This window comes from Pithys albifrons, chromosome 6, assembly GCF_047495875.1.
Source record: "Pithys albifrons albifrons isolate INPA30051 chromosome 6, PitAlb_v1, whole genome shotgun sequence".
NCBI classification, from domain to species: domain Eukaryota; kingdom Metazoa; phylum Chordata; class Aves; order Passeriformes; family Thamnophilidae; genus Pithys; species Pithys albifrons.
Genome location: NC_092463.1, coordinates 45,615,672 through 45,628,565, shown reverse-complemented (window position 1 = coordinate 45,628,565; position 12,894 = coordinate 45,615,672). Strand labels below are relative to the sequence as shown.

At 45.5% G+C, this 12,894-nt stretch overlaps 1 protein-coding gene across 2 annotated transcripts in view; it reads right to left on the bottom strand.

The window, feature by feature from the left end:
- Positions 1-12,388, bottom strand: part of PAMR1 (peptidase domain containing associated with muscle regeneration 1) — a 57,246-nt gene extending 44,858 nt beyond the window's left edge. For both annotated transcript variants that reach the window (XM_071559468.1, XM_071559469.1), the window contains exons 1-3: positions 12,265-12,388; positions 3,332-3,508; positions 2,455-2,583 (exon numbers count right to left, since the gene is read on the bottom strand). In XM_071559468.1, coding sequence (XP_071415569.1) covers positions 2,455-2,583; positions 3,332-3,508; positions 12,265-12,337 — 379 coding nt within the window. In that variant the 5' untranslated portion in view covers positions 12,338-12,388. The remainder of the gene's footprint in view (positions 1-2,454; positions 2,584-3,331; positions 3,509-12,264) is intronic.
- Between the last annotated feature and the right edge of the window lie 506 nt (positions 12,389-12,894).

Sequence of the window (12,894 nt, the reverse complement as noted above, 5' to 3'; positions counted from 1 at the left end):
ATTTTACCAGATGGTCTGATGCCCTTTGGTGGCTTTTCAGCCATGTCCATGTGTGCCAGCAGGTAAGTACAAACTGGACAGACCCATGGGCCGTTCCCATGGTACTTCTTCCCTGCCATGGCCCTCCAGTCACATCATTGCTTTGCTGGCATTTCACAGAAATCACTCCCCTGCCCCTGTGAGCATAGCCAGCCCCTTGGCCACTGACCCAGGGCCAGCCCTCATCGCTGCCCTTGAGGTAACACACACTCCGCGCCCCGGGCGGTGTTAAAGCAGCATTAATACCTCCCGCAGGAGCCTCCGCGCCCCTCGCTCTCCCACCGTGCCCGCGGCCCGCCCGGCGCGGCTTCCCCGGGACCCGGCGCCCCCTCCCGCCCGAGCTCGGGGCAGTCCCGGGGGCGGACACCGCGCCGGGGGCGGACACCCGCCGGGCCGGGCGGGCCGGGCCGCGAGCGGGGGGGCTGGAGCTGCCGGGGCTCGCTCCCTGCTCGGCTCCAGAGCGGGAGCACCGCGGCAGCGCCGCCGCCGCCCGCGAGGGGGAGACAGAGCCCGGCGCTACCTCCGCTCGCAGCCCCGCCGGGAGCTCCGCCCGCCCCGCCCGCTTCCTCTGAGAGCGCGTCCGTGCCCCTCTGAGCCCTGCCGGGAGCTTGGCAGCACTGGCACTGGGAATATAGACCAGATTACACCCCCTAGTTACTGTGGCTGTGCTTCCTTGTGTTTCTGGTGTTTATTGGCACTTTGTCGCTGGCCGGGCACCCGGGTCTGGCTGCAAAATTCCGACTGTGATCCTGTGTGCATGTACCACAGAGAGATGCCTCCTTCGCTCTCTGAAGAGTGATGTGCCAGCACATCCACTGCACCAGCAGCAGTGCACGCTGGTGGTCGAAGGCTACCTGCTCGCCACCCTCCAGACCCAAAGCCACAGCGCTGTGAGCCTGCAGACCAGCACCCACCATCTGTCCATGCCTGAGCCCAGGCCAAAAGGGAGGTAGCCATTAGAACCAGAACAGGGCGGCTCAGGAGCATGCTGGAATCACGACTGTCCCCCGTGTCTCCTTTTTAAGAGTGGAAGACAAAACAGCACTGTCTGACCTTCTTACCCTGCCTCTCAAGACCATGTCCTTGGTGTCACACTGCCTCGCTCAAAAGAGCAAGTAGTAGGAAAAACACTACAAGACAAAGCTTTCCAAAATTTCAGTATTGCAAAAATGTCCAAATAGACCTCTTGCGAGGGTGTATTGTAAACAAGTAGGGAAAAGCAGGCTAAAATATAATGTAGACAACCACCATAGTCAGATGGAGGAAATATTAGATGAGTTAATGACTCTTTCTTGGTTGTGCTTTTACAAAAAGTGCCAGGGGAGCTCTAGCATTGACCTAGAGTAAACGGGACATTACAGCGCTATCAGAAATCACACCATAAATGGCAGGAGACTCAGTTTATCAACTTCCAAAGCACCATGGCTGAGTTAGCTATGCTGCCGAAACATTGATTCTCCACATTCTGCTGTTTGAAGCAATGATTTTATGCTGTATGCTTTCACCTCTTGAATGGTCATGGGCTGTGTTGGGAAAGCAAGTAAAATTGTTGCTTTAAAATCAATGACTAAGAGGAGACAAGCCTGAGGTATGTAGAAAAATGGACAGAACAGCATAGGGAAAACAGATCCTGCTTTCATCCCTTCCAGTGAAATGTGAAAAAAGAGAGAGTCAATAAAAATTTAAAAAGAGAGCTCTACCTTCACTGGTAGGAAATTGTAAAGGAAAAACCAGTCTTAAATTGTATCCAATTAGCTGATGGAATTTGTTATTGAAAGACAGTTCTGGGACCAACAATTTAGCAAAATCTAAGGACCAGAAGCTGTTGTACATTGTCAGGAACAAAACCTTTAGATATTGCTACCAGGGCCTGAAACACTCCTGGTGTATCATGACTCTGTCAGCAGTTGCAAGATAACTGTTTTCTGGAGTTGCCTTGGAGCACGTTGAAGCTGTGCAACAGAGGGAGGAAACACTGGGACTTCCTTGGGGTGGTTCTGCAGTCCAGGGCTGAAGAAGGACAGAGGAGAAGTTCTTTGATGTAGCTGTTGCCTTTGTAAATATTTATGCTTATGCTCTGGGGAATCAGTTATGCATAAGAGTATCCAAGAAATGCAGAGAACAGAAGATTTCTGGAGTCACAGTAGTTAACATATTAAAATAAACTAAACCAAAACAGAAGTTTAGTAGGGTCGTAACTTGCCATGACATGAGGCCCAGGCCTATCCCTAGCAGACAAGCACTGGGAGAGTTTTTCTCACTGTAGATCTGCTTACCGCCTTGTTTGTTTGCCTGCTCCTGCTTGTGCCCTTTGCAAGAGTCACTGTACAGGAATAGCTGGAAACAACATGGCTCTGGCTCTGCCCCACCACTCCCTGCCCCTGGCATGTTTCCCTGCCCATGTAGGACACTTACTCATGCAGTCCCCTCCATACCAGCCAGCTCTGCACTCTGCACAGTAGATTCCCTTGATGTAGAAGTCATCAAGTGTCCCTCCCCAGGAGCCATTGCGACAGGACTTGCAGTTCTCAAAAATGGTGCAGCCTGGAAGGAGAGCCACTGTGTTAGAGGAAAGTTAAGGTGTATTGTCCTTCAGGAAGATGAGCAGTCTTCCTCTCTTTTCCACAGAAAATGCCAATGACGTTAGTCACTGCTGTGGTGCTGACAGCTTTTCCACTGTGAACCATACCCAACCTCCACCGCCAAAACCTGGGCAGTTCAAACACTGAGGTTTTGAAGCAAACTCCCAGTCTGACTTGCCCAAATCTCTAAATCTCATTGTTCCAACGCCTCTCTCAGAAGTCTGAATGTGGATGCTGGTGCCACTTGGGCCCAGTCCAAACGATTCTGATGTCTTCTAATTTGGCCCTATCTCCTCCTGCTTCCATCTTTCACTTTTCTCTTTCCTCCTTACTATCAAGACTTCCAAATTGCCTCTCTCTTCTTTTATCTGGGGATGAAAATAATCCCAGAGCACCAATAAAACACTCTTGGTGTGAAGCCTGTTACCATGTCACCCTTTGGCAGCTTCCATGCCTGCCCAAGACATCCTCAGGACAACACTGCTTGTAGAAAGTGTTTTCTTTTTCTGGCAGCAATGTTGCCTGCTGCGGGGAAACCTTGCCAAGTATCTTGCTGCTGTCAGCAGGGTGGCAGAGGGAGTTTCTGAGGAGATCTAAGGTAATCCCATGCCCCAGTGAGATGTGCCCGCCCTTGCCGCTCCCCTGCCCAGCACTTTTCTTTTTGCCTTGGCCAAAGATTTGGTGTGAATGCAGTATGGCCATAAACATACCTGGGTGGATTAAACAGGAATCACACTCATTCTCCTCGTTGCGACAGCAGGGAATGGTGTAGCCCACTTTTTCTTTCTGTCCCGGGCAGATGCACTCAATTTGGTCATATTCGCAGCACTCCCGACACATGATATTCCACTCGGCACCTGGGCAGTTTTCATTGATCACTGTGTACTCTGGAAGTGGAGAACAGAGAGGGAGAAATAATCCATTAGCTGACAAGGATTGGTAGGATCTATTTTTCAGTGATTTGTCAAATCAGTTATGGCATGTGACTGATCAAAGTCTTCAACCCAGAAAAATCCAAACTACATGGTAACATGTGGCCGAAATGTCAGCAAAATGTTGGGTGTCTAAACAACACTCAGGCAGTTTGGCAGTGCCAACCAGAGGAGGCAGAAAGACCAGAGGAAAGGAATATGTGCACTTTCTCTGCAAGTCCTTCCCACTTATCTGATGATAAGAACAGTTTTAAAACACCACAGAGGATGACGTCACATGAGAAAGTTTCTTCAGATTGCAGGACTAGTTTACGGCATCATATGTAGTATAGATAATTTAAACTATGACTGCATGTTTTGGTTGTATTTCTACTTGTGAATTTGCTACTCTTGAAGACTTGTTCACCAGGAAAGGCCACTTTTGAGGCTGAGTTTTAGCTAGTTTTGCTCCCTATTTTCACCCAGAAGCACATGTTGTTACATTTGGCTTCTCTGCCAGAGGAGACAAGATTTTTCATTGTTTTTTAAAGGTTCATTTTGTCAGATACCATTTCTAATATGGCAACACCTTTCTATTATTTAATATAACCTCATATGATATTTAAGCTATGCTGGGAATACCCTTTTAAGAAACAACCTCAGACAGTGACTTTGGACTGCCACAATAAATGCAGATCCTGTCTTTCCCCACCAGTGTGCTGTCTACATTCTACAAAGAGAGATCTAATGAGTGCACAGTGCTGTCAGCATAACATCTAGCCAGCTGACAGGCCTGATGACTGCTTTCATGGAGTTTGATGGTAAAAAGAGAGAGAGCAGACAAGAAAGATGAGACATGAAGGAAACAATGAGACCAGCTCTTTTTTTCCTCTTCTATCCTCCTCTTTTTTATTTTTAGGATTTTTTTTTTATTCTGGTTAGGTAACAACCTCTTTTCTTGTGTATTAAACTCTGAATAACAGGGTTGCCTTGTCATTGCAACAAGCTATACGTCTCTAAGGTGGAGCACTCCCATGCATGCCTGTACCCGGCTCTCTTCTCTCACAACTATTTTTTCTTTCATTGTCCTTGATAACCTAATTACTGTGTCTGCTGGAGCTCCCTACCAGTGAGCCTGGCTGCTCTGTCTTGCTTGATTCTCCATGACATCATGAAGCCTAGTTCATGGAAGCTTATCTTTTCCCCTCATGATTTTACTGGCTCTATTAAAAAAGGGACCACTAAACTGTTTCTTCATTTTTTTTCCCTTTGGCTGGGAAATGAAATTCACCCCTTTGTGCTCCTTAGAATGGAGTATTTCCCTCGTGCCTGTTTTACCAACCAGGGAGAGTTTGCCACTGTTCTGAGTTTAGGAACAAGGGGTTTGTTTGTGCTGAAATCTTTCCATTCACCTTCTCTGCCCCTATAATTCATAATCATTTCAAACAGAAACAGCTTCTTCAGTCATTCAAAAAGGTGCTATAATTTTTTATTCAAATAATGAAATCTTGCATCGAAATAACCTTTGATTTCAGCAGTTATATAGCCTTTAGCCTGTGGATCTTGACATGCTCTACAAAGTCCTCTTTCCAGATGGGAAAATGAAGCACAAGGGAGGTGAAGTGACTTTGCTCAAGGTCTCAGAGAAAAACAATAGCAGAGCCAAGAATTATACTCATACATTCTAATTCCCAGAACAGCAGTCAATCAACCTGGCCAAGCTGGGACTGCTTAACCTATGGCTATTATTCTCTTTTAATTAAGCCTTTTATCTATGAATTGTGTCTGATTCAGATTCCAGAGCAAATTGATTACATGAATCTAATTATCTTGTTAGAACTGACACTCAGTTTGATACATCTCACTGTAGAAGACAGAAAATAGCTTTTTCTCTGGTGTATGGGAGTGGGGGTCTCACTCCCTGCTAAAGCAGTATTCTCCAAAGTCTGACTAATAAATAACTAGGCAACACTCAGAGCTTTTGTAAGCCTTCCTTCAAATTCCTGTTTTTCCTAACTCAAGCTAGAAAGCTAATTTCTCTCAAGATTGCTAAAGCCTATTAATAAAATGGCTATATCCATTTGGGTTGTAGTTGTAAATTATCCAAGAGAAATTGCTATCTATAAAATCATCCAGATGTTCACAGACAAAGTTACACTGAAATGACAAATATATGTTTCCATCCTTGCAGGAATTCAAAAGCTGGCAAGATAAGTCTGCGAGGAACACAACTTAACTTTCAAGTTAGCACCAAGAAAGGGGCTGGACCAAATGACCTCCATAGGTCCCTTTTCACCTAAATTACTCTGTTCTTCCCTAAAATATTACACATGTATTTTTATATGGGTAGAAAGTGTGATTGTGTGCATAAGCATATTTATATGTAGAGCTTGTCTACACAACAGGGCCAAAATCAGATGCCATGCTTATTCTTGCTGGATTGAATGTATTGTAGCATAAGGTGACCTTGGAGGTAATAGTCAGTGCAGATGGGACCAGATCTTGGCCCTTAAAGAATTGTAAAAATAAACTTACTGCCACCTAGAAATGCTGTTTGCTCACTTCTTGCCTTTGTCTCAACTGAGACAATGAAAATAGACTGTCTTTTGATTTAATGACAATTTAATTCCCTTTCATGTTCTCAGGTACTACTGAATTTTATGCAACATATATAGCCTTGACAAGGTAATATATGGATTCGAGATTTTTTTTAAGTGGCACTTTCTAGGATTTTCTTCAGAGAAACCATGAAATCTATTATTTTAAAGTCTTGTAGAAGCTATTAGTTAAAGAAATTCATGTGAAGACTTTATGTACCCCCTTAATAATGGCAAATCCCTTTTGTTTTCCTTAAGTATATCTAGGCTACTGAACAAAAGGCAAGTAAAGCTTTTGCCTCAGAAATTTAAGAGGGAGATGCACAGAGCTGCTTGCATGTGTAATCACTGTATGTGTGGCTGAGCTCAGCCTGTGCTCCAGGGAGACAGAGGCATAACCCCACTCCCCCTTGTGTATTCTGGGATGGGTAACCACTGGCACCTCCCACACCCACACTTGGCCATTATTACCCCAAAAATAGAAGAGAATGAGGCAGGGAAAAGTGGGAAAATATTTATTGACTGAATAAAACACTGAAAGCAAGGCCTTGGACAGCTGATAATTGTGAGATAATTGTGGGGTGCTTTATGAGCTTTACTTTGATAATCTTCCAAAGCAGGCAGTGTGGCTTGCAGGCAGTGATGATGTCTCTGATTTTGGGACAAGCAGGAAGAAGCTGCTTGACAACCCATGCAAAATATTTAGCTGCAAAGAATAAACAAGACTCTAGACAGGCAAATAAACAGTGGATTAATTTATGAGATTTTAATGACAGAAGAAAAGCCCATTAAATCCAGGCATAAACAGCACACATGGAAGCAGCTCAAGACCAGGGAACTAAACAAGAAATGGCTGTGTTGGGAAGGAATACAAGCCTTCTGGGCAGGTGCCAGAGGGAAGACCTGCTTGGCTCAGGGTACTGGCAGAGCAGGATGGAATGTTTCACCTGATGCTTTGAGTCCAGCCTGAGGAGGACTGTGGGGTGAGAGATGAACATTTTATGTTCAGATGGCAACACAATTGTATTTTTCACTGACATCTGCACCTAGCCAGATCTCCTAATCCCTACAGCACCTGTCAGATCCTAAAGGCTGGCCCTGATGGATTTTTTAAGACAGCAGTAGGAGGCGATGCTCCCAGTCAATGTCCTCCTTGTTAGTGTCAGTGCAAGGGCTGAATTTTCACAATGGCAATTCACCGCAGTGATGCTGCTGCCTCCCCTGATCCCCAGGCCTGAGATCAACCTTAAAGCTTTGGTGATTCAGGAACAGATTCACAACCACATTGTTGCCTCAGTAATGGGTTAGGCAGCTCATCACGGTAAAATGTCAGCTTCAGCATACTAATCTTTTGCCATAGTGAATTTTTTAACCATCAATATCTTGCTAGATAGAAAGGGATTTCTGTTCCAAAGGTCTGAGAGCTGGAAAACCTATATAGATGAGAACTAAGGTGAATTGAAGCAAGCCTAATTACACCAATTATCTCTTGTGTCTTCCACTTCTTTGGAAGAATGGGAATTTTTATGGGGTACAGCCATTTTAACTTGATAAAAGCCCATGCTTCTGCTGAGATGGAACACTTTTCCCCTTTCTCTCTTTGACTTCCTATTCCCACTCCCTGTATTTGTGCTGACATTAGCTGCTACGTGGAGGGATCAGACGACTGATCAAGCAGAAAACCAGTTTGCCATCTCCGTCCATCCTTGGGGGAAATAAAAAAGAAAAGTTTGCCACCTAAATGTGCTTTGGAGCCCTCCAAAAGAGAAACTTGCATATGAGAAAGAGCGAGAAAGAGAGGGAGAGAGAGAGGTGTGTGTATTTTTCAGAACTCCTGAAAGATGGAAGAAAATGCTTTTTATAAGGACATCCACATTTTGGTCTGAAATGATGCAACTTCCCATGCTACAAGTCCATTCTGTTTTCCTGCAAATGTGAGTTATCCTCCCATGCCTCAATTTATCCATCAGCACATTAATAAAATGCCAGCTAAGCTCAAATAAATATTATTTCAAATTGCTTTGAAAAGTGCCATTTGCATTAACGATGCAGTGTAATAAGAGCAGATACAAACAGATAGTTCTCTAGAATCAGAGTATGATTCTTTTATTTAACCAATTCATGTCCCACAGATACGAACATGACCCTTTGTGTTTGATTTCATCCTAATTTTTCAGCATGCTGCTCAAGAACAACTACTGCCTTCTGATAAAAGAAGGAGCATTTGAATTTGAAGGAGAATTTCCTTAATGTTGGCCATGTAATAATTCTGAAAGGAAACTTTCTCATTAAAGAAAAAACAGCTTCAACAGAGCTGAAACTTCATAGCAGCTTACATTCTCTTTAGGTCTGTCTCATTTTTCTGCTGTTTTCTTACTCAGCTCTACTGTCATTGCACAGACATGCAAACTGGGCCTCACCCCACAGGTATCATGTGTCTGGATGTTAACATTAACAACAGGAAATGCTTTGAGCACAATGTTGGGTGAAACTGTGGCTCCATTGTGATGAATAGCAAAATTCTCCATTTGATTTCAGTAAGGCAGAGAGGAATAAACCTTGGAATAGAAGAGAGATGTTCCCATTAAGAGACTTTTACTACGGCTCTTGGAAAATTATGTACCCCAAACCATTATTAATAAAGGAAACTGTAGGTCTTTATTGTTAACCTTTTTGTCTCAGATAAACTATTGTGTAAATTATATCTATTTGCCTATTAGATGTGTTAAGAGGATGAAAGGGATAATGCTGTCACTAAAACCACTTGCTTCTTTTTAGAAATTATGTACCTATTACTCTTTTCAGCATCTGAGCTAATTAAAAGAGGAACCAAATACATCCTTGTTTTACTTTTACTCAGTGTACTTTATGGGTCACAGACCTTTGCCAAATAATTAGACTGCTGCTTCTACAGAGTCAGTTAGCATCCTTTTCTGCCCACGGTGCATGCTTTACACAGTGGTAAGGGGGGAGAGGGGGAAAGAAAGGATCTCTATTAAAAAAATTCCAAGTCAATGGGAGAACACAGGAGGACATCTATGATACTGAGCTGAATTTATCTATTTAATAAATGTGCATCAATTTGACTGTCTTTTTTAAACATCCCCTCACTCAGTTTCTCCTCCGTGTTTATGAGCTGGCATTTGTGATCTTATTATTGGCATTGTGGCCTTGTGTCTTCATCCAAGAAAAGCTGTGACAGGAAAAAAATAGCCAGAGTAAGGCTGATACTCAGAGGTTGCCACACTGCCGTTCAAGCCTTAATTCATTCTGGTATAGAGGAGCTTATTCTGGCCAGGAAAATTAGTGCAATCAGGAAGAGAATTTTTCTCTGTGCTGCAAGACAATGAAAAGGAACAGGTAATGAAAGTAGAACTTCTGAGTTAGTGACAGTATTAGGGTTCTGCAATAGGGGAGGATATTTGAAAATCTGCAGAGAAGAAGCAGCTGTTGTATTGAAATTCATTACCACATAACATGAGAATGTGCTTGTGTCCTAAACGTAGAGGAGTGATGCTGGACCTGTGTTGACGGCTTGCCTGTTTTAATGGTGTGAGACCTGGAACGTGTTGACAGTTTACTTACAGTTAATGTTGCCCAAATAGAAATAGTCCTCACAGACAGCAGCAACCCTTCTGAGCCTCTATTTCAAATTTTACTTCTTACAGCTCCCCTGGGGTGTAGTCCAGCCCTACTCAAGGACAAAAGATGCCCTCAGTCTGGCAAGTCTCTGTCCCCATTGATAGCTTGCTTGCCTGCCCTATTACCTTCCTCCCCGTTTGCCCCTGTACCACAGCCCTGGTCTTGCAGGAGGGAAAGGGGCATCCACATCCCCGAGAGACCTTGTGCTGCTGACAGCAACTGCACAGTGCTGTGGTGGTGAGGGGTCGCTCTGAGCTGGTGGAGAGACAAATCCTGGGCACTGGTAGGCTAGCAGGGGCTCCTGGGAGCCACTTGAGGTGGCCTCAGGGTCAAGAGTGAGTAACACCACCTTTTTTTCCAAAACAAAAAGCAAGTGTCTTTCCCTTTGTCCATGCTAGAAACCTAAATGTCTGAACTGAAGTAACCCATTTGCTAAGATTGAATGCATCTGGATGTGTCTGAGTGCATCTGGCCTTCCCTTCTCTAGACAGAGGCTGGAGGGGGAGGGGAAGAGAGATTGGGAAGGGTTTAGATAGAAACACACACAAACACACATATATTTTTAAGGAAACATGAGTCACATGCACTCCAAGTTTATTCCAAAAAATAAATTCCCAGACCGCCCGGACTGCTGCCCCCAAATCTTGAGGCAGGCCCTGTGCAACTGGGTGTGATAAATGTGGATAAAAATTGGAGACATCTGTGGGGAGGAGAAAAAATGCTATTTTCCAACCTGCCCTGACATGTTATGGCCACTGCACTTCTGAATCACTCCCCTGTCTCTAGGAGCCCCTCCTGCTGTGGCTGGGGGGAGCTCCTGGTCCCCTCATGCTGCCAGCTGTGTGTTGGGCAAATGCCCACCTGCTGCTCCACCAGCCACAGGTCAGGGGAGCCATGGCAAGGAAGGGAAGAGGGCAAGGCAGCTCACCTCCATGTGTCCCCCAGGCTGTTCTTTCACTGCTCCTGATGTGTGAGGAGTAGCTGTCAGGAGAACCAGCACACTCACTCCAAAGCTCACAGTCCCACAGCCCTTCCATCCCATTGCCCACTGTTGTCCCTCCTGCCTCCGCTCATCACTGCCGCAGAGGGGACCTGGTGCCCAAGTACTCTATGGACCAGATTCTCACCATGAGACAGTCATGCTGCCCCTGCAGCGGGAGGGATTGTTTGCCCACCCAGCTGCATGACAGCCACAGCCTATGCCTAGGGCTGCTCTGTCCCTTACAGCCCTGGTTTTGTGCCCCTCCAGCACATGCCATGGAACCATCTCCCTTGGCCAGTGTACAAGGTGGCACATGGCTGAGGGACAGGCCACCACGGGGATAAGTCAGTGCATGTGCGACAGAGGTGGGGAGAAGCTCTCTATGCTTGTGACCCAGAGGGAAATTCTGGCAGGAGGTCAGTCTCCCAGAACAGCTGAGGCGCTGATGGCCAGCCTGGTGTGCAAATGACCCTGGTCACCACCTGCTCCCTGAACCCTGTGTCCTGAAGGGTCAGTGGGGAAGGACACTGCAGATGCAGACCTGCCATGGCACCTGGTGAGGCAGATTCTGAAGCACCATCCTTGACACCAATTATTTATAGTCATCAAGATCTGAGTGCTTGCTTATCTGACAGCTCCCCTGGTAAGAGGGACTTACCTAGCCAGGAATGCCGAAATCTGCTGCACCAGCTTGAAGGGTGGGTGATTTCAGGGCACCTCACCTCCAAGTCCTTAGGACTGCAGCTTCCAAGAAAGCAGCCTGTGATGATGACAGCTAGCTGCTGCAAGCAGGTCCAGACACCTTCAGGTGTAAACAGCCCATGCTTGTGGATGTAACTACAGCAAATTTGTACTCAACAGTAAATGCTTTTTTGTTCAACATTATCAAGATAAGCCATACATGCTGGTTCAGCAGAAAATGGAGTGAGGCTTGAATAGAGAAAAAGATCATTCTGTTCTAACAAGGCTTCCCCTTCGAAAGAATAATATTGGCAGAACTAAATCCCAGATAGGAAACAATGTGTGGGCTTTGTTTTCTTTTTTTTATTCACTTTTTTTCTCCCTTGCCTTCATTCTTGGTGTTGGGGCTGGAGAGAAAAATCTCTGTCTTGCCAAACTAAACAAATTATGCTTTACAATTCAGAGACTTAAATGCCTCTTTTTATCATCGTTTCCTTAGCACTGAGTGTTGAGAAAATAAAAGGAGTAATAAGCTAAGTGATTGCATACCCTTTTCTTGATGGACATTGGCAAACAAATTTAGCCAGTTGTTTCTCTTTAAGGCTATTAAGTTTGTCCAAAAATCATTCCTGGGTAAACCTCCCCCTACACACACTCCATGCAGACAAGGAAAAAATGTACATAAAGCAGAACCCCTTCTTTCTGTTATTACCATCCCTACAGATCTCTCTACTTCCCAGGACAGCACATGAGATCAAACCTCTCTGACTGCACTGAAGGAAAGGGACTCATTCAGCCATGCCAGGAACACACACGCTCACTTACAGTACCTCTTGGAAAGCAGGAGATGAGCAGGAGCTGGAGAAGAGTGAGTCCTACATGTGTCCAGGGTGCTCGCTCCATACTGCCCCAGCCAGTATGGCTGTGTGACTGCTCAGGAAGAGAAAGCAGGCAAACAGCTTTTACTGGGACCTCACCAGCTCCAGGCTGCAAAGGATCTCGGATTTCAGACCTCAGCACGCTCCCATCCTCACCAGAGGGGAACTACCTTCAAGAGACTTCTCAGGCGTCCAGAAGCACACGTCACCCCAAACCTCTCCAACTGCTGCCTTAACCCTTTCTGGACTCTGGCAGCCGATCCCTTTTGTGATGGGTTTATTGACTCAATGCTCAGCTCTGAGATAGCAATTTTCCTTATGCAAAGAAAGATAGTGTTAAGGGAGGAGAAACTGAAATGCAAATATCTATTTATATGAGCCATTGCAGTTGCTGTGGGTGAACTGAAGTTACAGATATCCCCAGAAGGAGGCAGTTTTCCTTGCTCCCTTTGGGCTTGCAGGGGTTGCTGCACCCCGGGGTGCTGTCAGGCTGGGTGTGGGGTGGGTGCAGAGAGGGATTCCTGGCCCACACTCTCGCGACTTGGCAGCCTGGCCAAGTGACATGATCCATGTTACAATGTG